General features: G+C 38.9%; 1 protein-coding gene across 9 annotated transcripts in view; it reads right to left on the reverse strand.

The window, feature by feature from the left end:
- Nucleotides 1–77: 77 nt before the first annotated feature.
- Nucleotides 78–26,201, reverse strand: part of UIMC1 (ubiquitin interaction motif containing 1) — a 145,790-nt gene continuing 119,666 nt past the window's right edge. For 5 of the 9 annotated variants that reach the window (XM_004460011.4, XM_004460009.3, XM_071211184.1 and 2 more), the window contains 5 exons: nucleotides 14,454–14,532; nucleotides 11,742–11,913; nucleotides 2,303–2,366; nucleotides 1,179–1,221; nucleotides 78–682 (listed from right to left, as the gene is read on the reverse strand). In XM_004460011.4, the coding sequence (XP_004460068.1) occupies nucleotides 472–682; nucleotides 1,179–1,221; nucleotides 2,303–2,366; nucleotides 11,742–11,913; nucleotides 14,454–14,532 (569 nt within the window). In that variant the 3' untranslated portion in view covers nucleotides 78–471. The remainder of the gene's footprint in view (nucleotides 683–1,178; nucleotides 1,222–2,302; nucleotides 2,367–11,741; nucleotides 11,914–14,453; nucleotides 14,533–26,201) is intronic. The other 4 variants (XM_058282706.1, XM_058282717.1, XM_071211191.1 and 1 more) reach the window with 2 other exon arrangements.

The raw sequence follows: 26,201 nt of genomic DNA on the forward strand, positions 1-26,201 counted from the left end.
ACCACACAGGGTTCAGAAATGTGCACTGCACAGTCAGTGAAGATAGGTGGTATGTCAAAGATCAGTAATGGAATTCATTCAGAAACATGTAATTTATGAGTCTAAGAATTACCTCTACATTAAAAATATCCCCCATCCTCAAACCTCGGCAACAAAAAGGGCAGGGGACGGGAGGGGAGGGGAGGAATCCTCCATTATTGAAATAAGATTTCATACAAACATAGATAAATATATTTAAATTTTCTTTTTTAACTATAAGTAAATTCAAACTGACTGTTATAAAACAAAATACTATACACAGTTGTCTGTATAGATCATAGAAAACATAAAAACCAGGATGCTGAGTGGGTACTAGTGGTGAACACTGCAAGGTCAAATCTTGCTCAACAACAAACAGGAGGCCACTGCAGCTTAATGAACATGGCCCACCCCTATTGCTAATGGCATTGCCAACCTCCTGACCCTAAAAATTCAGGATTTTCTCCTCCTTCCTCTGCCTGCTTTGGTCCGTGTCCGACTACCTGACTGGACAGTAAACTGCTTTTTAAAGTCCACTAAGCAATCTGTGGCTTCTGAAATGGAAACAAAAGACTTGATGGGAGAATCATTTAAGTCGAAGTGTGCAAGGGAACTCTGCGTCTCTCTGCTGCATCCTGCCTCTTCCATCCCTGGTGGGGGAACCCTAGAGAGAAGGAAAAAATTCAGGTTCAGTATACACCTACTAAGCACCAAATGTGTACCATGTACTATACCTGGGACTTTCACATAAATTAGTTCATGTAATCTTTGCAATAATCAAACCAGGCAAGTATTATCATTCCCCATTCACAGATGAGGACATTGGGTATAAAGAGGTTAAATCATATATTTAAAGCCACAATGAGACAGTGAGAACTCAAACCTAAATTCCCAATCTGTCTGAAATCCAGGTCAGAAGACTGGGGTTGGGAGGAGATAGGGAGGGAGAGAGGAGTAAGACACAGCATTTGTTCTGCCAATTTTAACACCATGAAAGGCCTGAGCTATCTATCATTCTTAGCCCAGAGAGAGGTTACACAGTTCCATAGTGATTTCTACTTCAACGGTTTGAGTACCGCACGACACAAAGAACACGGGGCCAGCCCTGCACTCTGTAGAACATATGACAGCCACACTTTGATGAACAGTCTCCAGTTTACCTGGCAGCTCCTGTTTCTGAAGGCTTGTTCTTTATCTCTGCATCTACGATAGAAGATGAAAAGTAATAATGTTGGTAGTAGTACTGGTAATCATACCTGATTATGTGTTTCCTGTGTTCTGGGCATTGCTTTTCATCAGATCCATCCAGAGTGCTCAGATATCCAATCCCCAGATAAATGGAATGTGTACCAAGGTGGCCACTTTTGAATGAAAAACCTCTGAATGAATTTACTTCAAATCTGGACTTGAGGAACAAGGAGTTGCCGAGGGAAATCTGCCACCTGCAGAGATTCACAACCTGCTTATACAGAAGCAGCAGGATGTGAAGCTTGGAGAGGCAGCCTTTAACAGATTTGCTTGGTTGGAATGAACTATTAGAACTAGATAGAAAGCAAATCTGGCAAATATTAACAATAGCAACTAATAACAACAGTACCAATAGCAGCTAACATTTATCAAGAATCTACTTATGCCAGGTACAAGTTTTGGAGCTTTCCTGAATACAATCTAGGCAATCTATGAAGCTGATATTATTACCTCTATTTACAGAAAAGGTAAATAATCTCAGAGAGGTTAAGTAATTTGTGCAAGGACAAACAGCAAGGTAAGCAGCAGGATCAGAATTCAAACCCATCTGGAGATGCTCTTAACCAATTCACCCTACTGTTCCAAAAATACTAGACCCAAAGAGAATGAGTTACTTCCCATAATCCCTCAGAAGCATGAGTTGGGACATTAGGGTAAAGATAACATATGAATAATGCACAAAAAAGCATTAGGAGGTGGCAGTGATGGCTGCAGGCCCGGTGTTCCATGTCTGCTCCTTTAGAAGGCACACTTGGTGCTTCTATCATTCCCCTGTGATATGAAAATGGTTTTTCCCAGAGTTCAACACTAAGTCCTGATCCCAGACTTTATAAAGCCTGAAATGAAATAAATGAATAAGAGAGACCCCACCTCTTCCCTGCCCACTTCCTTAGGAAGAGATGATCAAGATTAAGTCTCAGAGACTGGCTGGCTCAAATGTGAACCCAGATAACCCCAATAAACAGGGAGTTGGAAATGGATATCTTCACTGGAAGACCTTAGGCACAATCCCAGAAAACAGTCTGGGGGTCCTCACCTGCAGACTTGTGCTCTGACTGTTCCAAGAGGCTGAGGAGACGGCCTTCATTATGGCCTTTTTCCTGTGACAGAAAAAAACAGACAGGGTTACCTCATGGCAGAAAGAGGAGTCTAAAATACAACTGCCCTAGCACAGATCACACCCATCTCCAGGAGAAAAGAGGTGTGGGACACAGCTCTAGGAAAAGTTTTTTAAGTTTTTTAAAAACATGATCATTTTCTTTTTTTTTTTAATTTTTAATTTTTATTAGATTTATTTATTTATTTCTCTCCCCCCCCACCCCGGTTGTCTGTTCTCTGTTCTATTGCTGCGTTGTCTTCTTTGTCTGCTTCTGTTGTTGTAAGCGGCACAGGAATCTGTGTTTCTTTCTGTTGTGTCATCTTGTTGTGTCAGCTCTCCATGTGTGCGGCGCCATTCCTGGGCAGGCTGCACTTTCTTTTGCGCTGGGCGGCTCTCCTTATGGGGTGCACTCCTTGCACGTGGGGATCCCCTATGCGGGGGACACCCCTACGTGGCAGGGCACTCCTTGCGCGCATCAGCAGTGCGCATGGGCCAGCTGCACATGGGTCAAGGAGGCCCGGGGTTTGAACTGCGGACCTCCCATGTGGTAGACAGACGCCCTAACCACTGGGCCAAGTCTGCTTCCCTTAATTTCTAATAAATGAGGGTACATGAGTAAAAAACCAAACAATGATGAATAAAATATACCTATCTCTATGCCAAGAATATTATCTAAGAATGGATATCAGAGTCAAGCTGAAATTAGTCAACCACAATCATGTAAACCAGAAGCTTAGGATTTGTGATGTGGGGAGATTTAAAATAGAAAATAGCTTAAAGGTAACTAACTTCTTCTACAGGCACTGAAACCAGAAGAAAAACAGCCTCTACAGTATAAGCACCACCTTGGGGGAAAAAAACAGTCATAGAGGGGTCCCTTCTTTCTGGCATGACACATAATTAACTTCCCATCTTACTGTGCTGTGACTGCTATGTTAGTAAGCCTAGAATAAGGAGCTGCTGGTTTTTATAAATTATTTATTTTTAATTGTAATTTTTATTAGTTTTACATGTAAAATACATGCATGTAACATAAAAAATCACTTTCAACATTTACAGTAGAAAGCATTTTAAGTAGAACATTCTTTAAGTATGTCAAAGAAAGTTTAACTTTCACCACGATCTCTTTCCAGACTATTTTCATCATCCCAAAACTAAACACATACTCATTAAAAAATGATTCCCCTCTCCCCTTCTCCCAATCCCTGGTAACCACTATTATTTTCTGTCTCAATGAATTTACTTATTCTGAGTATTTCACATAAGAGAATCTTACTGTATTTGTCCTTTTGTGCATGGCTTATTTCATAAAACACGATGTCTTCCAAGATTCACCCGTATTGTAACATGTACCAGCAATTATTCCTTTCTATGGCTGAACAATATTCCACTATATATATATATACATTTTGTTTATTCATTTTTCTATTGATGGACACATGAATTGCTTCTGTCTTCTTGGCTATTATAAATAATGCTGGAATGAACACTGGTATATAAATATCTGAGTCCTTGCTTTCAATTCTTTTGGGTATAAACCTAAGACTAGAACTACCGGGTCATATGGTAATTCTATTTTTTTTATCTGCCCCATCCCCCAAGCTTTTTTGCTTGCTGTCTGCTTTCTATGTCCATTCGCTGTGCGTTCTTCTGCGTTTCTGCTTGTCTCCCTGTTTGTTGCATCACCTTGCTGAGTCAGCTCTCTGCGGCACTTGCGGGCCGTCAGCTCTCCGCAGCGTTTGGGTGTGTCTGCCTTTACAAGGAGGCCCCAGGAAGCGAACCCAGAGCCTCCCATATGGTAGACGGGAGCCCAACTGATTGAGCCACAGCTGCTTCCCTGGTAATTCTATTTTTAGTTTTATGAGGAACTACCAAATTGCTTTCCACAGCAGCTTCACCATTTTACATTCTCATCAGTAACGTAGGATGGTGGGAAGCCGATGTGGCTCAACCAACTGGGCTCCCATCTATCATAGAGGAGGCCCTGGATTCATGTCTCAGGGCCTCCTTGTGAAGACAAGCTGGGCCATGCCCGCAGAGAGCTGATGGCCCACACCTGTGCAGAGCCGGTGCAGCAAGACGATGCAAGAAAGGGAGACAAGCAGACACAGAACATGCAGAGAATGGACAGAGAGAGCAAGACAGCAAGCAAGCTGCAAGGGGGGAGGGTAAATAAATAAATCTTTAAAAATAAATAAATAAACAATGTAGGATGGTTCTTTTTTCTCCATATCCTCACCAGCACTTATTTTCCTTTTTTTTCCCCCCATACTATGGCTGCATGGTATGAAATGGAATCTCATTGTAGTTTAACTTTGTATTTCCTTAACGGTTAATGAGGTTGAGTGTCTTTTCATATATTATTGGCCACTTGAATATCTTCTTTGGAGAAATGTCTATTCAAATCCTTGGCTCATTTTAAAATTGGGTTGTCCTTTTGTTGTTGAGTTATAGGAGTTCTTTTTATATTCTGGACCTTAAACCCTTACCAGATACACAGTTTCCAAATATCTCCCATTCTGTAGGATGCTTTTACACTTTCTCGACAATATCCTTTGATGCACAAAAGTTTTTAATTTTGAAGAAGTCCATTTTATCTATTTTTCCTTTTATTGGTTGTGATTTGGATATGAAATCCAGAAGTCCATTGCCTTCTACAAGGTCCTATATATATTTCCCTGTTTTCTTATAAGAGCTTTATAGTATTAGCTCTTACATTTACATTGCTAATTTTGAATTAATTTTTGTATATGGTGAGAGGTAGAGGTCCACATTCATTCTTTTGCATGTGGATTTCCAGTTGTCTCAGCACCATTTGTTAAATCCCACTGAATGGGCTTGGTATCTGTTGACACTTTGAGTTTTGTGAATCCCAGGAAAAGATTATGTTCTGAAATTAATCCACTGCAGTGGCTGAGCACTAATTGCATTAGATTCTGTTAAGGGACCTTGATTAGGTCATCTGATTAGATCACTTTTGACTAGACTATGTCAGTGAGGTGTGACTCAAGTTGGGTCTCTGCCCTCTGAGTGGGCCTTATATAAATGGAGACACACGAGAGAGACACACACACAGAAAAAAAAAGCTGCCATACTGACCCTACCATGTGAGAGAGGACTCAAGGATCGCTAGTAGCCAAAGATGAAGCAAGAAGCTCCGAAGAGGCTGGGCCCATGGAGTGGCTCAAGCCTGAAGAGAGAAGTCATATGCCTTATAGCTCATAGCTGACCTCGATAAGAACGTAGAAAAGCTAAGACTGAGAGAAGAGTGCCAGAGAGAGACAAGCCCTATGCCTGGCCACCCACAGCTGGGCTCCAGGAGTCAGTTAGCTTGGAGCTGAAGGCAGGGACCTTGGCAGAGACTGGCCGCCATTTTGCTTCACCTTGTGGCAGGACCCAAGGATCACCAGTAACTGACTCTGGTGACAAAGCATCACTGTTGATGCCTTGATATGGACAGTCTGTGGCCCATTATAAAAGCCAATCCATTTTTGGTACTGAGCATCAGCAGGCCTTGACATTCTAAGATAGTATCCTTGTTGAAAACCAACTGACCATAGTTGTGTAGAATTGATCCCTGAGCTCAATTCTTTTCCATTGTCTATATGTCTAACTTTATGTCAGTACCATGTTGTTTCAATTACTGTAGCTTTGTAATTAAGTTTTGAAATCAGAAAGTGTGAGTCTTCCAACTTTGTTCTTTTGTAAGGTTGTACTGGCTATTCAGAGCCTCTATTGATTCCATGTGAATAAGGATCAGCATTTCCATTTCTGCAAAGAAGGCTGCTGGAATTTTTTTTTTTTAGGAGGTACAGGGGATTGAAGCTGGTACCTCATATATGCAAAGCAGGTGCTCAACCACTGAGCTACACACCTGCTCCATTCCTGCTAGGGTTTGCATTTGAATTTTTGTAGACTGCTTTAGGCAGTATTGGCATCTTAACCATTTTAAGTCTTCCAATCCATGAACATGGGATATATTTCCATTTCTTTGTCTTCTTTAATTTCTTTCAGTAATGTTTTATAGTTTTCAGAGCACAAGCCTTTCCTAGGTTAAACTGATTCCTAGATATTTTATTCTTTTAGATGTTGTTGTATTAATATATGGATATAATACGTGGAATTTTTAAAATTTCCTCTTGTGATCGTTCATTACTGTTGTATAGAAACCCAACTGACTTCTGTGTGTTTACCTTGGACCCTAGCAACTTTGCTGAATTTGTTCTTCAGTTCTTAGCTTTCTTGTGGTTTATGGAATTTCCTATATATTGGATCATATCATCTGCAAAGAGGGATAATTTTACTTCTTACTTTGCAATTTGTAGACCTTTTATGTCTTTTTCTTGCCTAATTCCTCTGGCTAGAACTTCTAGTACAATGCTGAATAAGAGGGGTGGTAGTGGGCATCCTTGCCTTGTTCCTGATCTTAAAGGGAAAGCTTCAACTTTTCACCATTGAGTATATTTGCTGTGGGTTTTTAATAAATGCTATTTATCAGGTTGAGAAAATTCCCTTCTAATCCTAGTTTTCTGAGTGTTCTTATCATGAAAGGATGTTGAATTGTGCCACATATATTTTTGCATCAATTGAGTATGATGTTTATTCTTCTTATTACATTGATTGATCTTCTTATGTTGAACCAACCTTGCATTCCTGTAATAATAGTAATTATTATTACAATAGTAATATACCATTGGATTTGGCATGCCAGTATTGGGCTGATATTTGCATCTATATTCATAAGAGTATTGGTCTGTAATTTTCTTTTCTTGTGTTGTCTTTATCTGTCTTTGGTATCACAATAGTGCTGGCCTCATAAAATGAATTAAGGAGTAATCCCTCCTTTTTGGTTTTTTGGAGGAGTTTGAGAAGGACTAGAGTTAAATCTTCTTTAAAAGTTTGACAGACTTCATCAGTGAAACCATCCTGGTACTGGATTTTTCTTTGTTGAGAGGTTTTAAATTATTGATTCAATATCTTTATTTGTTATAGGTCTGTTAAGATTTTCTATTTCTTCTTGCATCAGATTAGGTCATTTGTACAGTTTTTAGAAATGTGTCCATTTCATCTGGGTTTTCTAATTTGTTACATATAACTGTTACAGTACTCTGATATAATCCTTTTTGTTAGGTCAGTAAAAATGTCCCTATATTTATTACTGATTTTAGTTATTTGTGTTCACTGTCTCTTTTTGTCAGTCTGGCTAAAGGTTTGCCAATTTTATCGATCATTTCAAAGAACCAACATAAGATTTATTGGTTCTTTTTCTGTTCTCTATTTCATCTCTCTCTTCTAATCTGTACTATTTCCTTTCTTCTGCTTCCTTGGGTTTAGTTTTGCTTCTTTTTTTAGTTCCTCCTGGTAGAAATTAAGTTAAGGACTTGTATTCTTTTTTTAAATGTAGATCTTTACAGTTATGAATTCCCCTCTGAGCACTGCCTTCACTGCATCCCATACATTTTTGCATGTTGCAATTTCATTTTCACTGACCTCTAAGTATTTCCTAATTTCCCTTGTGATTTCTGTTTTTGACCCATTTGTTGTTTAAGAGTGTGTTCATTTCCAAATATTTTTTGTATATTTTCCAGTTTTCCTTCTTTTCCTGATTTCTTGTTTTATTCCATAATGGTCTAAGATGACACTGTATGATTTCAATATTTTTACATTTATGTAAATTTGATTTGTGGCCTAACATGATCTATCCTGGAAAATGTTCCATGTGCACTTGAGAAGGATATGTATTCTACTGTTTTTGGGTGGGGTGTTCTACATACATCCATTAGGTCTAATTGGTTAACAGTGTTATTCAAGTCTTCTATATCCCTACTGATCTTCTTTATAGATGTTCTATCAATTATTAAAAGTGGTATATTGAAGTCTCCAACTATTATCGTAGAACTATCTATTTTTCCCTTCAACTCTATCAATTTTTCCTCCACATAGTTTGGGGCTTTGTCATGATGTACATTTCTAATTGCTCTATTTTCTTGCTCAATTAAATCTTTTTAAAATATATAATATCCTTCTTTGTGTCCTGTAATCTTTTTTTCACTTAAACTGTTTTGCCTGGCCATAATATAGCCATTCCAACTTTCCTTTGATTACTGTTTGCATGGAATATCTTTTCTCCACTTTTTACTTTCAACCACTTTGTGTTTTTGTACCTCTTGTGAGTCTCTTGTAGACAGTATATAAAAGGATCATGCATCTTCATCCAATCTACCAATCTCTGCCTTTTTAATAGGGAAGTATTTACAAAATACTGAGAAGGAAGGATTTACTTCTGCCATTTAGCTATTTGTTTTCTGCATGTCTATTGTTCTTCAATTACGCCATTACTGCCTTTTTGTATTTAGTTGTTTTTAAGTGTACTATTTTGATTCCCTTCTTTTATCCTTTTCCCTGTGTTTTTTACTTATTTTCTTAGTGGTTACCTGTGTAATTACAATTAACATTTTAAACTAATAGCAACCTAATTTCAGATAGTACAAATCTAGTTTCAGTAGTATATAAATTCTCTATTTATAATCTCCATCCCTCCCCCATTTCATTGTTATTGTTTCAAATTATATCTTCATATGTTTGTGCCCATTAACGCAGACTGAAAATGTCATTTTATACCTTTGCTTGTTAAATCATATTGGATGGGGAGTAGCTGCAAACCAAAAGTATAATAATACCGGGTTTTATATTTACCTATCTAGTTACCTTTACCAAAGTTCTTTTTTCTTCTTATGGTTTTGAGTTACTATCCAGTGTCCTTTTATATCAACTTGAAGGACTCCCTTTAGTATTTCTTGAAGGGCAGATCTTCTGGTAATGAGCTCCTTCAGCTTTACTTGCAAATGCCTTAATTTCTACTGCAGTTGTGAAAGATCATTTTGCCAGATAAAATAATTCTTGGTTGACAGCTTTTTCCTTTGAGGACTTTAAATATGCCATTTCACTATCTTCTGGCTTCTATGGTTTCTGATGAGAAATCTACCGTTAATCATTTTTGGGGATACCTCGTGTATGAAAAGTCGCTTCTCTCCTGCTGCTTTCAAAATCTTCTCAGTCTTGGGATCTGGGCAATTTCACTAAATGTGTCATGGTGTAGCTCTCTTATAGTCTACCTTGCTAGGAGTTTGTTGAACTTACTGGATGTGTATATTCATGTCTTTCATCAGACTCAGTAAGGTTTTAGTATTTCTCAAATACTTTTTCTGCCCCTTTCTCTCTCTTATCCTTCTGGGACTCAATGGGTATATTGGTACACTTGACAGTATCTCATAGGTCCCTTGAGCTCTGTTAATTTTTCTTCATTATTTTTTCTCTCTGTTCCTCATATCGTCTCGAGTTCCCTGATTCTTTCTTCTACCTGTTCAAATCTGCTGTTGAATCCATCTAGTGAGTTTTTCATTTCAATTATTATACTTTACAGCTTCCAAATTTCTATTTGGTTTCTGTTCATGGCTTCCACCTCTTTATTTTGTTCAGACAACATTTTTATAATTTCCTTTTGTTCTTCGTATTTGGATTAGTTTAGCTTACTGAATATATTTAAGTTAGTTTATTTAAACTCTTTGAGTAGGGAAGTGGACATGGCTCAACTGATAGAGCGTCCATCTACCATATAGAGGGTCCAGGGTTCTATCCCCAGGGCCTCCTGACCCATGTGGTAAGCTGTCCCATGTGCAGTGCTGCCGCATGTAAGGAGTGGGGGTGCCCCATGTGCAAGGCATGCACCCCACAAGGAGAGCCACCCCACGTGAAAAAAGCACAACCCACCCAAGAGTGGCACCGCACATACGGAGAGCTGACACAGCAAGATGATGCATCACAAAAGAAACGTGGTTTCCCAGTGCTACCAGATAATGCAAGCGGACACAGAAGAACACACAGTGAATGGATACAGAGCGTGGACAATGGGGGGGGGGGATAAATAAAATAAATCTTTAAAAAATAAAGCCTTTGACTAATAGTCCCAATGTATGAGCTTTCTCAGGGATTTTTTTTTTCCCCTGTAAATGGGCATACTTTCTTGTTAATTCTGTAATTTTTGTGTTAAGAACTGGACATTCTGAATGTTCTTTTGTTATAACTCAGAAAATCTAGTTCTTCCATCCTCTCAGATTGCTAGGTTTTATTGCTGTTGAGAGTTTACTTTTACAAACTATTTTTACTTCCAAATAGGGAATGAAAAGAGAATGGGGTGGGTGGGAAAGGTACTGCCTCTTCAAGACTCCTACACCCACCCAGATTTTGGAGGACTATGTCCTTATAGCCCACCCTGGCGTCAGCAAGCTGCAACAGGAGCCCAGGCTGCAGTTCCCACTGCTGCCTGCCACATGTTTGGAGAATGGAGGATGGTAGCAGTTACATGAAGGGTGAAATTCACCGATATTTACAGCAATTATTCACTGGATGCTACTCAAGTGTTCCAATACAGACTTCAGAGTTTCAAAGCAGTTGATTCAGATGGTTCCTCCCAGTTCAATAGTTGTTCAGGCAGAGGGACTGCTTCCTGGATCATCGTACTCCCTCATCTTCCCACAATCCTCCCTGTTCATCTTTCATCACTAAGACAAGGTTTACTCCCCTGCTCTCTAGTCACAAAGGTCCAGAAAGCACATCCATCTTCCCATTGCCTATGGACCAGACCCCTTAGCTTCTAAAAATGGGCAGACAAAGAGTTCAACAGAGTTGATCTTGTATATGCTCTTGGTAATGAGGTGTAAATTGAATATACTCTCAGGACGGCAATTTAGCAGTACGTTTCAAGAGACTTTAAAATGTGTATACCCAATGGTCTAGTAGTCCCACTTCAGGAAATCTATTCTAAGAAAATCAGTGACACAAAGACCGATTGTTTTAAATATAGCATTATAATACAGAAGAATTGAAAAGACTCTAAATGTCCAAAAATATGAGAATGGTTAAATGACCATCTATGTGATACAAACATTAACAGTAATGTTTTTTTTAGATAGAAAACGGTATTTATAGTGTGTTGCCAATTACATTAAAAATGCATGGAAAGAAACAGTGGAAGGAATAGGCCAAAATATTAAAAGTTGTTGCCTTTGAGTAGATTATGGGTGATGATTTCCCTTGATTGTTTATACTTTTTTTTTTTTACTTTGTCAAATTTTCTACAGTGAACACTACTTTTTAAATTAAAAAATAATAAACAGTTGTAAAAAGCATAAATATTTTTTCAAGATAAACAGAAGAAAAGGAAGGGAGGAGGGGTGGTGTGGGGGAAAAGAGGGTATGGAGAGAGAAGGGGAAAAAGAGAAGTAAAAAAGCCAGACCAGAATTGTGGCTTCTTAAGAACTGAGTAAGAATAACAAGGAAAGTTAGGCAGCTTTTCCTACCAGCTCTCCAGACATACCTTTGTGCTCCTTGGCCGCTGTTGCTGCTTCCCCTCCACAGTTGAGCACACTCTACCATTCCCTTCAGGCCCATCAACTTGGTCACCCCTGGCAAGCTGGAGACAGGCATCTACATGACACTGGTATTCTCTGAATGGGACCATGGATTTACAGAGATAACACTTCTCACTCCTAGCCAATCAGAAAAAAGGTAAGAAAAAGCAGTTTTAAGATTCGCTTTTGCCTTGGGGTCCTGGATGTCTCAAATTGTGTTTTTACATCTCAAAGTTATTCTGTGGAGAAGACACATCAATGAATGCAGATTTGCTCAGCAGGATCACCAATAAAACTAACCCAATGCCAATCAAAAGGACTGAGTGATTAGCGGTTTTCCCTGGCTGTTTCTCTGTACCCTGCTGTTGCAGCAGTGGGATGGTAATGAAATCAGCTCTTCTAACTATCTCAAGCAATGCTGATTGCTCTTCAGACATAAAATATTCTGTCAAGCTCTTCTGAAATTAAGTGTAATAGTTTTTTCAAAGGGAAGTTAAAATTTTGACAGAAAATGGAGCACCAAGAGCAAAAAATCAAGATGATATTTTTACCAGGGTGCACGAAGTTATCTGATTAGTAAATCAAGTCTGTCTATATGCTGACTTCCTTAATACTAGAACCTGCAAAATAAACTAGGAAGTTACTAAAATGATGTGGTTCTAGCACAGGCTTGTCCATTATTTTATATGTATATTTACTTTTATCTTGATCACAGTCCAGCAGCTATCAGAAGTAGAATTTGGGGGCGGCGGACTTGGCCCAGTGGTTAGGGCATCCGTCTACCACATGGGAGGTCCGTGGTTCAAACCCCAGGCCTCCTTGACCCACGTGGAGCTGGCCCATGCGCAGTGCTGATGCGCGCAAGGAGTGCCCTGCCACGCAGGGGTATCCCCCGCATAGGGGAGGCCCCACGCGCAAGGAGTGCACCCCGTAAGGAGAGCCACCCAGCATGAAAGAAAGTGCAGCCTGCCCAGGAATGGTGCTGCCCACACGGAGAGCTGACACAACAAGATGACACAACAAAAAGAAACACAGATTCCCATGCCGCTGACAACAACAGAAGCAGACAAAGAAGACGCAGCAAATAGACACAGAGAACAGACGGGGTGGGGAAGGGGAAATTAAATAAATAAATAAATAAATCTTTAAAAAAAAAAAAAGAAGTAGAATTTGGGGACAGAGAGAACACTGATTAGGTCCATGAGGTAAGATTTATTTGGTACCAATGAAAATGGAATCTTTGGGGGAAAGGAAGAAATGAATACTTGTTAACCATTTTCTCTGTGCTGAGAATTGGTACAAGGCCCTTTAAACATAATTTCTCAACCAATTCTTTGGCCCTATTAGGAAGGTAGTATTCTCTCCAAGGTCATATAGCTAATAATTGTCAGAACCCAGGTCTCTCTGACTCATCTTCACTTTAATAACATCTTCACTTTAAGAAGCTAAGGAAAACTTTCCAAAGCATGCTATCCTAGACTTCTTTTTCTGGCCATTATTATTCAATAACTACAGCAAGGGAGACTTGGAGTAGCTCTAAGGAAGAATTTCTCTGGAGATCTTTAAAATTGGCAAAATAAGTCCCTCAAGTCCTTAATTATCTGGAAGAATGGAAATAAAGCCTTAAGAGAAAAGCAAGACTAGTGTATTTTACAAGGTTTATCAATTAATACAAATAGTTTTTATTATACCCTACTACATGAAAGACGCAGCATTGCAGAAAGAGCCTAAGTTTTGAATCAGGTAGCTTTGCCAGTTCTAACCACATGACATTAACCAGTTACTTATAATTTCTCTTCAGTTTATTTTTTTTTAAAAAGGAAGAAAAGAGTAATTAGCTTATCAAATATTTTAGGAGTTATAAAGTAAGTAAAGCACTGGTACTAATACTAGGTGTTCAACAAACAGTGGTTATTCTAATTGCTAGTGTCTCAGACACATTTTATTAGATGTTGGGGATGTAAACATGAATGAAGGCACTTATCTGCCTTCAAATAACTTACTGTTTAGCCAAAGGGACAGAAATGTTAAAGACCCTGAATAGTGTGATGGATACAGTCCTAGAGAAATGTCCACATTACAGTTGTAGTCCAAAGAATCAAGTGATCAGCCCTGCTCAACTGAATTAGGGAAGGCAGCCCTGAAATTTAGGGTCTAAGGTATATTTTCACAGATAATGTTTCTGCCTAATGATTAACTGCTCTAATGTAGTGTTGGTAAAGTCTTACGTCTTTATTTTTGGGATGGAGAACTCACACCTGACCCCTCCCTTAGAATGCACTTTCTTAGTCAAACTGTAACCCAAAACCCAAGAAAGTCTTCTATATCTTTATTGCCCAACCTTTTGCAACCTAACTTCTGTGCTATTACATAGCAAAATGGCTCACTGCTTCCCAAAAGCATCACACACCAACACAAATTCAAAGAAAACAGAAACCTCAGAGCTATGTGGAAGTGGAGTAGGTGGCAGGATTTTTATTTTAGGGTACTGAGAAGGGATTCAGAGGCCACCTACACTGATATAAACTGGGAATAAGAAAAGGAAATTCTGGCATCCAAGCAATGAAGTGATTGGCAGGCCAAAAAAACACAGGGTAAAATAGGAATTGGTCTCTTTATTTGGTCCAAGCAATCACTTGGGAAACAAGAGCTCCATGAATTGCAGCATACCTACTTACTTGTTAAAGTCTAGGGACATCTGGGCAGCAGTCCCACTGTCACTCTTGCTCTTGGCCTCTTTTTGTCTTCGAGTCAACACTTCCAACATAAAAGGAAAAAAGAAAAAGAAAAACCATTAGCTGGCAAAAGAGTCTGAATACAAATGACAAAATGTATTGGAAGAAGTAAAGTTTAAAATCCTACTCCACTAGGAGAAGTGTATTGTATGGATAGCCTCTGCCTTTCCAGTATAGAAAGTAACATCTGTAATACATGTACTGAAACTGCAGGTCATGAGTTATTTCTGTTTCCTCTTAATTGCGAGCTCAAGTCCATACCAAGAAAGATTCTCGTGTACTACCCCTACAAAAGGACTCAAGGGAGAGATTTATACTTTATCAACCAAATTTCTGTCTGGTGTAACACACACTCCAATGAAGAGCTCTGGGGAACAGTAATTACAGTTATCCCTGAGTACCTACATCAGCTCCAGACTTTACAAAACCTTGCAAAGTACTCCATTTACAAATGAGGAAACTGCAATTCAGAAGAGCTGGTTAATACAACAAATCTTTCCACTACATGAGGACTTCCTCTCAATTCTCATAGGTCTAGATGGCTTTAGGTGGGATAAAAATATTTTGTCTCGGGAAATGGATTTGGCCCAGTGGTTAGGGCGTCCGTCTACCACATGGGAGGTCTGCGGTTCAAACCCTGGGCCTCCTTGACCCGTGTGGAGCTGGCCATGCGCAGTGCTGATGCGCGCAAGGAGTGCCCTGCCACGCAGGAGTGTCCCCTGCGTAGGAGAGCCCCATGTGCAAGGAGTGCGCCCGCAAGGAGTGCGCCCGTAAGGAGAGCCGCCCAGCGCAAAAGAAGTGCAGCCTGCCCAGGAATGGCGCCGCCCACACTTCCTGTGCCACTGACGACAACAGAAGCGGACAAAGAAACAAGACGCAGCAAATAGACCAGAGAACAGACAACCGGGGGAGGGGGGGGAGTTAAATAAATAAATAAATCTTAAAAAAAAAAAAATCTGTTCATCACCAAAGGGTGTCTGTATAAATAATTATAAACATCAACTTTTAAAGGTTCTTAGAAGACAGTAAATCAAGTGTTTCCCAGTCTTTACTCCTTGCACTAACAAGAAAAATTGTGACTATCAAACTGTGACTCACTTCAGACCCTGCCTTCCTCTCTCTTACACCTGAAATCCCCATCACAGAGAATTCAAAAAGGCTACCAGTTCACAAAAGCACTTATCTAGACCCAAAGTCAGCAAACTTTATCAATAAGGGCTAGAGAGTAAATATTTAGGCATAATAGACCATATGGTCTCTGTCCCCTCTGCACTGTAGCAGGAAAGCAGCCATAGATAAGATGGGTATGGCTGTATCCCAATAAAACTTTATTTACAAAAACAGGTATTTGGCTGGATTTGGCCCATTCCTGGCTACCCCTCTAGTCCAGCTTCCTACTCATAGAGAAAGGTCTTTTATACGCATTCCTGACAAGTAATCATATAGTTTCAACTCAACTATATTCTTTCACTGAGGTGAATTCACTTCTTCCTAGAGAAACACATTCTATTGCTAAACAGCAATCTGGCTCAGTAAGCATTTATAGGGGGCAATAAAGTTTTCTCCCTTTCCCACAAATCAAGTCTTTGAACTCTTAGGAAGCTGCATTTCAATCTCAGTTGTCTACCCTACTAAATGTAATCTCCTTCAAAGCAAGGACTATATCTAGTCATTAAGCCAATCCCTAGTAAAATTTCTAATGGATTAGAGTGTCTACGTTAGTTATAATCCTTATGATGGTACACCTGATTGATATAATTATTCTACCCCCATTTTGAAACAAGCTCAGAGGGACTGACTTCACCAAGTTATCACAACTGGTAAGTAACAGAACCTAGGAGAGAACCTAGATCTGCCTGATTCCTATACCTATGTTTTACCTTCCTAAATCTCCTCTGCACACAGCCTCAATTTGTCAGTCCTTCTTTATATATGTGGCACTCCAAACTGAACCGAAAACTCAACAAGCAATCTGACCAGTAAACAGAACCACGAGCTATCCCATCTGGACTCATATTCTACTAAATTCAGTCAAACCTATGTTACTCATTGTCAATCCTGGTATACTATTAGCTTAAATTGAGTTTAAGCTTAAAGTCAATTAAGATCCATTCTCTACTCTACCAAATAATCTTCAAATGAACTGATTTCAAGACAGTTCTGCCTAATTCTGTACTTGGTAACTAAGTTATTGGCTCCCTGTTCCCATTCTCCTCTGTACCATTAAACACAGGACTTTACATTTGTCCCTGTTCTTTTCTGCTGAAGATTCCCTTTTGTTGAGACCATTACAACCTTGATTCTGTCATCTCAAATTATTAGCTCTGTTCCGGCTCTCTGTTACCCACATATATAACAAGTATGCTTTCTATGTATCTTCATCCAAGTCACTAGGGAAAAATGGTTGTAAAGGATATGGCCACGGACAGAAAACTTCGGCTTGTCACCAGAGTAGCCTGTCCTTTCCCTGGTCCAAGTTTCCTTTGAATAATTAATCAAGCAAGTATTTATTGAGAAACCTCAATGTGCAAGTATAAGAACAGTAGCTTACAGTTTAGTAAGTAAGGCAACACACACTCAAATAACCATAACAAAAGGTGTAAAGAAATAAGTATCATAAAGCAAGCAACTAATAAGAGAGGTTGTCTCTGGGGAGGATGACAGGGAGAATGGGACCTGGAATAGGAGAGAGATGTATTATATACATATGTTCATATAATGTTGAATTAAAATTTAAAAGGGGGAGAGGATCAGATTACAAAGAGGTCTTATGCACAACTGAAGTAGATGATCTATTTCTTGGGTTCCTTCCAACCCAGAGATTGTATAATTAAAAATAAAGTATTGCAGGAGAACAATATCCTGACCATAGCTGAGTGGTCAGTTTCAAATCCATGTCCTATTCTATCAGCCTGCCCACATTTCTCCATCTTATGTTTAAGGGCTTCGATAAGAGATTTTATCTAATGTCTTGCTGAAATGAATTCTTAAAAGTTTGGCACCTCAAAGAGTACAAAATTCTGTAAGGACTCCCTCCCTCCCCCTTTCTATTTGACCCCATCTTGCCTAAAAAATATTTTTCCACAAGAAATACTTGGAAACTACTTCACAGACATGGTTAGAAAAAGAATTAATTGCTTCTAGCACTTTATGCAAACTTCTATTACCACATTTCTATTGTTATCTGTTTATATACTAGTCACTCTGCTACACCAAGCAACTTTTTGAATTCGGAGACTCTTTTTTGTTTTGCTTTTTATCTCTTAAGCATCCTCAGCAGTCTAGCATGGATTACAAGTTAATATTTTCCAAATTAAATAATCTCAATGAATTCAAGGGGTGGGGGCTCCTGTTTTATGAGGACCTACTATGTGCCAGGAACTTTAAAAAATATAATCTTTAATCTTTATGACATCTCTGCAAGGCATATATAATTATCACTATTTTAGAGATGAGGAAATGGAGGCTCAGAAATACTGAATAACCCGACCAAGGTCACAAACCAGGTGTTAAAAAAAAAAAAAGGTACCAGGAATGCAATACGGGTCTGACTACAAAGTAGCAGATGTTCTTTCTAATAGAGCAAATTGTCTCTCCAGGGAAATAAGAGAGCAAAAGATGGGAAAGAAATAGTAGTAAGTGGTAAGTGAGTGGGCAGGTAGAAAAGAATCTGAGGGAGAGACTTGGCATTTGGTTGGGGACTATATGCTAATTCTATTATTAAATGCTACGATCAGAGCTCACTGGACTGGGTCTTGCCGCTATGTTTTTCCTTTGACACCTATTGCCTCTACAAAGATGCAGAAAAGTGTGTAACTCTAAATAAGTTTCCTACTCCAGTTTATGAGGGCTGGGATAGCCATTTCAACTAGCTGCAGGAGAAAATTCACTAAGAAACTTAAATCCAAAACCCATAGCTGCCAGAGATTTCGGCAAAAGGAAGAACAGAAGCTGAGTATAGCCACCAGGAATACCTACAACACACCAAGGTAAAGTAAGCAAAATGGAGAAGAGGATGGCTATCACAAGAAATGATAGAGCAACCTATAAAAATTCAACTATAAACTCGGCCCCTAGGGGCAGTCAACAGCTTTCCCTAAAGGACATTTATATTCCATCGAATAGAAAATGTCCAAGGAGCTGTGCTGGGACTGTGGCTGGCACTGTTAAGATGCAAAGAAGCAGTATTTCTTAGTGGTAAAATGTATTGGGGCTTTAGAGTTGGATAGAACTATGTCTGAGGTGGGCTTCTACAACTTTGAGGCCTTAGGCAAATACCTTAACCTCTCTGGGTTAAGTACCAGTTTCTTCACCTGTAAAATGAGATAATAACAGCAGCTACTCATGGATTATGGTAAGGACCCACATAAAGTTGCATGAGTGTCCAGCCCACAGGAAGTACTCAACAAACATCAGTTGTTATTACCTGTTTGTGATTCTCATCATTGTTCTTCCAGTCTCATCATTGTTACTTCTTAGTCTTCTCCAAACACTTAAGCTCATTCTGAGAACCAGAGCTTGCCAGCCAGCTGGCAATTTGGGTTAGGTCTTCAGTGGCTCCCATATTAAATTTCTTCTTTTTAGGCAGTATTGGGGAATGAACCCAGGACCTCCTACATGGGAAGCATGTGCTCAACCACTGAGCAACCTTCGTTCCCCAATAGAGTTGTTTTGTTTGTTTGTTTTTAGGAGATATCAGGGATTGAACCCAGGACCTCGTACATGGGTAGCAGGCACTCAGTCACGTGAGCTACATTTACTCCTTTCCATATTAATTTGTACAAATGAAATGGTGAAGAAAATAGTCTAAGCATTCCAGAATAATTATCAATACTATATAAACATCAGTGTATTCATTTCCAAAATCCAAAGAAGACAAGCAATCCAAAATAAAAACATATGGTCTAGTATTACAAAGAAGACTCTCTGAAGAGAGGGGAAATTACATATACAAAGAAAAGAGACTTGGTGGAATGACAATTGTTAAAAGTCTTCTCAGCTTGTCTCCCTCAACCTTAAAGCTACCTCATTAGAAAATAACAGGAAGCCACAAAATTCCCTGATGTTCCTGCTGAGACCACCCCACCTCCAGGTTAGGACTTCCTCAGTAGGATTTAACAGGAAGAAGAGAAGGCAAGTTCCACATGTGCCTAGGAAGGCAACCACGTTTTCCTGCCCTAAGGCTGCCTGCCTCTCCACAACTAAGAGACTAGTCCCAATAAAAAGGCTATCATTAGAACTAATTATCTATCATTCTTTGTGACACATGGTTATTCAAAAAGTTAAATGTTAATTCAGTCACATGAGCCAATCTCAAAGTGCTCAACACCCACATGTGGCTAGTGGTTACCATATTTGACAGCATAGATATAAAATATTTCTATCATTACAAAAAGTTCTACTAGATAGAGCTGCTCCTTTAAGAGATGTTAAACTATGTAAAAACAAAAAAAATGTAAGGAAAAGATACACATCAAACTTAACAATGGTTTGGGTTGGATGGCTGTATCACGAGTGAATTTTTTACAGTAAATTTTTCTTAAAATTTTCTATAATATGTACTACTTATAAACAACTGTCAGAAGGCAGGATAGCCTAATGACTAAGATAAGTGGCAAATCCCAGTGATGAAGCAGGAAAAGTCAGGTAATCCCACCACCTCTTTAATAACAAGTAAGAAAGTGTTCAAAAAACTGATGAGCACATGCTAAAAGGTTAAAGAGGACAACTTAAAAGGATTCTCACTGGCCAAATTTTGAACAATCTGGGCATCAAAATGACCATCGAAAAGGATGAATTATAGCACATGAAATAAAATATGAATCCCATGAGTTCATACTGCATAAAAAATGTATATTTAAGTAGTTACAGAGAGAAAGGTCCTCTTTACAGAAGTACACCAACTAATCAATACAGAAGGAATGACAGAAATGAAAACATCAGCATACACCACCACTATGGTAATAATTAATTTAAGCAAAAATCACCAATGGATATTAAAACCATGAATAAAAGCCTGTTTAGGAATAAGATATTCATACAGCCTCAAAGTATCACACCAGAGATTATACACTAAAGGGTAAAATTACCTTGACAGATGAAAATCTGGTGGATGCCATCCTAACAAGGAGATGAAATTTAACACCATGATATGTACAAACTGGTATCATCTGACCTTTGATGTGATACATGTAGAAGAATTTTTACCTTTGTTGTATTCTTGCCAAAAATGTTTATAATCTGAATCTAATCATAAGGAAACATGAGACAAATACAAACTGGAAAAACTTTGAGAGTCAAAAATCAGAGAGGAGGAAAAATCAGAGAAGAATCTGAAATTCTATGAAAAACTCTGCCCAAGGTTCTGGCTGACTCCAGAACCATTCATGAGCTAGAGAGACTCCAGTTAAGGACAAAAGAATGACACTGAGAGTTGAACTGCCTCTGGAGACAGTTTGCAGTTTGAATCCAACCCATTAACTGACTGATAAAGCAAACAAAATTAATATTCTTCAAAGGAATAAAACAGAATCTAGAATTTGCATAATAAAACATTCACAATGTCCAGGATACAATCCAAAATTACTTAACATTCAAAGAGAAGAGGAAAATGTGAGCAGTTCTCAATTGATAGGGGAACAACAATTTGAATAACTGCAAATTTCTAGTCAGAAACTATGGAGGCCTGAAGTCAGTGGAACAAAATTGAATTGAAAGTGCTGAAAGAAAAAAACAAACAAAAAAAGGCTGAGTTTCATTTACTAAAGGTTGCCAATGCAATATACCAGAAATGGGTTGGCTTTTAGAATGGGAATTTATTAGGTTAAAAGCTTATAGTTCTGAGGCCATGGTAGTATCCAAATCAAGGCAACATCAAGAGATGCTGTCTCACCAAGTTGTAGCTGTGGTCAATCAGGCACATGGTGGTGTCATCTGAAGATACTTTCTCTCAGAGCTCAGCTGTGGGATATGAGGCAAATGGTAGGGCATAATGGTGGCTCTGCCTTCTTCTGAGCTCAATTGTGGGAGATCAGGCATATGGCTTGTCTCCCCCTTCTCTTCTGGGCCTCCTCTCTTTTAGACTTTCAGGGGTCTCCTTCTACGCCTCTGTGCTCCACTGATGCCTCCAGTCTCTGGTATCTCTCTCTTAGTCTCTCAGAGTTTCTCTGAGTCTGCAGCTTTTATTGTGAATGAGGTTTTTATTCTTCCATTTATAGAGCACTCCAGTAAAAGAATTAAGATTCATCTTGGGTCATGCCCTACTGAAGTGATCCTAATCAAAGGGTCCCATCTACAATAGGTTTACATGCACAGGAATGGATTAGCCCTAAGGACATTATCTTCTGGGGTCCACTCAGCTTCAAACTGCCTCAACCTATCAAACCAGAAATCAATATATGGAGAAAATATCTCTCAAGAATAAAGGTAAAATAAAGGCATTTTCAGCTAATAAGAAAGCTAAGGAAATTTATTGCCAGCAGACCTACTATAAGAAATACTAAAGGGAAATGGATATGGCTCAACCAATTGGACTCCTGTCTACCATACAGGAGGTCCAGAATTCGAAGCCCAGGGCCTCCTGGTGAGGGCAAGCTGGCCCATGTGGCAAGTTGGCCGAGGCGGAGTGCTGGCCCATGTGGGAATGGCACCCCGTGCCCGAGTGCTGCCCAGTGTGGGAATGCTGCCCAGCAAGGGAAAGCCTCTGTAGCAGTGTGATATAATTAATGAATTCCAAAAAGAAATATTAGATTATACTTGTAATCTGATCTGTACCTGGGCATGCCTGAGATATGATTAGGCATGGTGAAGGCATGGTGAAGAACAGAGTTGAGGGTTTTTGATGCTGGAGTTTTGATTTTGGAGTTAGATGCTGAAGACTTAAACTGGAGCCATGGGAAGTCAGCACACAGAGGAAAGAGAAGCCAGACCAGGAAGGAAGGAACCCAGGAAGTCTGAACCCTCGCAGATGTCGGCAGCCATCTTGCTCCAAATAGACTTTGGTGAGGGAAGTAACTTATGCTTTATGGCCTGGTATCTGTAAGCTCCTACCCCAAATAAATACCCTTTATTAAAACCAACCAATTTCTGGTATTTTGCATCAGCACCCCTGTGGCCGACTAATACAGCCGTCCAGCTCAGGAAAGCCACACAACAAAGGAGTGCTGGCTGATGCAGAGAGCTGGTGCTGCAAGGTGATGCAACAAGAGACACAGAGGGGAGAAAATAAGAAGACAGAGCAGAATGGGAGTTGAGGTGCCACACGAGAATCATTGCCCCTCTTCCACTCTGGAAGGTCCCAGGACTGGTTCCTGGAGCCACCTAATGAGAATACAAGCAGACACAGAAGAACACACAGCAAATGGACACAGAGAGCAGACAACAGGGGGAATTGGGGGGGGGGGGGGATGGGGACGAATAAATCTTAAAAAAAAAAAATACTAAAGGAAATTCTTCAGTCTAAATTCTTCAGACATGATACTAGATGGAAATTCAGATCATCAGGGAGAAATGAAGAGTAACATTGTAAAATAGTAAATACTAAAGAATATTTTTTTAAATTCCTTTAAAATACACAGTTCTGTTTAAAGCAAAAACTGTAACACTGTTTTGTGAGATTTATAATGCATGTGGATGAACATAAACTTATGACAACTATAGCATAAAAGAAAGAAGAGGGGAATAAATGGACTTAAACAGTTCAATATTTTTTGTAAAGTAGCATTAACTCTACATAGACTGTGTAAAGTCTACTCCCTAGAGCAACTACTAAAAATGTAATACAAAGATGAAATTCTATAAGATATTCATATAGTCAAAAAAAGAAAAAAGATACAATACAACAAAACAAAATAAAATATAGGCCTAAATTCAACCACATCAATAATTACATTAAATATTAATTAACTAAACTTTCCAATTAAAAGGTAGGGATTGTCAGAATGGATAAAAAGCATGAGCCAAAGTGATATACTTTAAAAATAAAAACACAGATTAAAAGTAAATGAAATGAAAAAAGACATACCAGACAAAGAGTAGGCATAAGAAGGCTAAAATGACTAGAATCATGTCTCATTGTTCTATGAGATGAAATACACTTCAAGTAAGAATATCAGCAGAGATAAAGTTAGAAATCAAACATACATACATGCAAACTGTAAAATTTATATGGAAATGCAAAAAATGAATATCCAGAGCAATCTTTAAAAAGAACAAAGATGGAGTATAAAGGTACGATAATTAAAGCTCTTGTGTTACTAGCATAAGGACAAACTGATCAATGAATAGAGAGCCCGGACATAAGCCCTCACTTACATAGTCATTTGATTTTCAACAAAGGCACCAAAGCCATCTGTATTAGTCAGCCAAAGGGTGCTGATGCAAAATACCAGAAACAGGTTGGTTTTCAAAAAGGGTATTTATTTGGAGTAGGAGCTTACAGATACCAGGCCATAAAGCATAACTTACTTCCCTCACCAAAGTCTATTTTCATATGTTGGAGCAAGATGGTTGCTGATGGCTGCAAGGGTTCAGGCTTCCTGGGTTCCTCCCTTCCAGAGTCTTGCTTCTCTCTGGGTTCAAGGTTCCTTTCTTCCCAGGGCTTGCTTCTCCCTGGGCTCAGGGTTCCTCTCTTCCTGGGCCTGGCTTCTCTTTCCTCTGTGAGCTTACTTCCCGGGGCTCCAGTTTAAAGCTTCAGCATCCAACTCCAACATGAAAATTCCAACATCAAAAACCCTCAACTCGGTCCTTTGCCATGCCTTTTATCTCTGAGTCCACACCCACCAAGGGGTGGGTACTCAACATCCTAATGATGTGGCCCAATCAAAGACCTAATCTAACTTAATCATGGTAAAGACCAGATTACAAACATAGTCCAATATCTATTTTTGGAATTCATAACCATATCAAATTGCTACACCATCCAATAAGAAAGGGAAGTCTTTTCAACAAATGATGCTGGAATAACTAGTTATTCTAATGAAAGATATAAACCCCAACCTCTACCTCACACCATACATGAAAATCAATATGATATGGATCATAAACCTAAATGGAAAATGGATCACAGAAAACTATAACCATAAAAGAAAAACACCTAAAGAATTAGACTTCATTTTAAAACTTCTGCTCATCAAAAGCCACAATTAAGAAAATGAATAGGCAAGTCAGACTAGAAGGAAAATATCTGCACAAAATTACTTGAGAAATAGGTGGTATTTATGACATATAATGAACGCCTGACTCAATAATAAAAAGTCAAATGATTCAACTAAAACATGGGCAAAGTATGTGAACAAATTCCTCATAAAAGATAAACAAGTAAGTACTTTTACCTGAAAAAAGTGCTCAATATATTTAGTCATCAGGAGAATGCAAATTTAAAACCACAATGAGATACCACTACATACCAACTAGAATGGCTAGGATTAAGAAGAAGAAAAAGTGTTGGCAAAGATGTAGGGTAACTGGAACTTTCATACATGACTACTGGGAATGTTAGATTAGACAAGTGTTTTGGAAAAGGGTTTGACAGTTTCTTATTAAACTAAATAGTCACCTATCCTATAATCTGGCAATTCAATTCCTAGGTATTTATTTCAGAGATGTGAAACCTTATGTTCACAAAACAACTTAATATAAGAGTGTTCTCCAGCAGCTTTCTTCATAATAGTGAAAAATCCTTCAATAGGGGAATGCATAAAGAAACTGATATTCGTACAATAAAATCCTATGGAACAATAAAAAGGAACTACCAATACATGCAACAACACGGATGAATCTCAAAAGCTATGTGAAGCTCTACAGAAAAGAATACATACTGTATTATTCCATTTATATGAAATTCTAGAACAGATACAAGTAAAATTTTGTAGAAATGAAACAGGATAGTGGTTGCCTTTGGGAGAAGAGGTACAGAATGACTAGTAAGAGTTATCAGGGAAGCTTCTGGGGGTGATGGTAACATTATCTTGAGAGGTGTATGAATTTTCCAAAACTGCAAATTTACACTTCATATTTGTGTATTTCACACAAATATTGAATCCTATTAATGATTTACATGCTTAAGTGTTTAAAGGATAGTAAACTGATATCTGTGGTTTTCTTCAAAAAGCATAAAAAAATAATATGGATTAAAGGATAGAGAGATAGAGAGACAGATATGGGATAAAACTATACTAAAACGTTAATGAGAGGGAAGTGGATTTGGTAGAGCATCCGCCTACCACATGGGAGGTCCAGGGTTCAAACCCAGGGCCTCCTGACCCGTGTGGTGATCTGGCCCACGCACAGTGCTGCCTGCATGGAAGGAGTGCCGTGCCATGCGGGGGTGTCCCCTGTGTAGGCGAGCCTCACACACAAGGAGTGTGCCCCGCAAGGAGAGCGCGCAAAAAAGACGCAGCCTGCCCAGGGGTGGTGCCGCACACACGGACAGCTGACGCAGAAAGATGATGCAACAAGAAGAGACACAGATTCCCGGTGCTGCTGACAAGAATCCAGGCGGACAAAGAACACACACAGTGAATGGTCACAGAGAAGACAATGGGGGGTAGAGGGGAGAGAAATAAATAAAAAATAAATCTTAAAAAAAAAAAAGTTAATGACAGCATCTGTGTAATAAATGCACACACGTTCACCTTAAGGTTCTTTCATCTTTGTTGTATATTCAAAAATTTTCATAATAAAATGCTAGAA

This window comes from Dasypus novemcinctus, chromosome 2 (genome assembly GCF_030445035.2).
Source record: "Dasypus novemcinctus isolate mDasNov1 chromosome 2, mDasNov1.1.hap2, whole genome shotgun sequence".
NCBI lineage: Eukaryota > Metazoa > Chordata > Mammalia > Cingulata > Dasypodidae > Dasypus > Dasypus novemcinctus.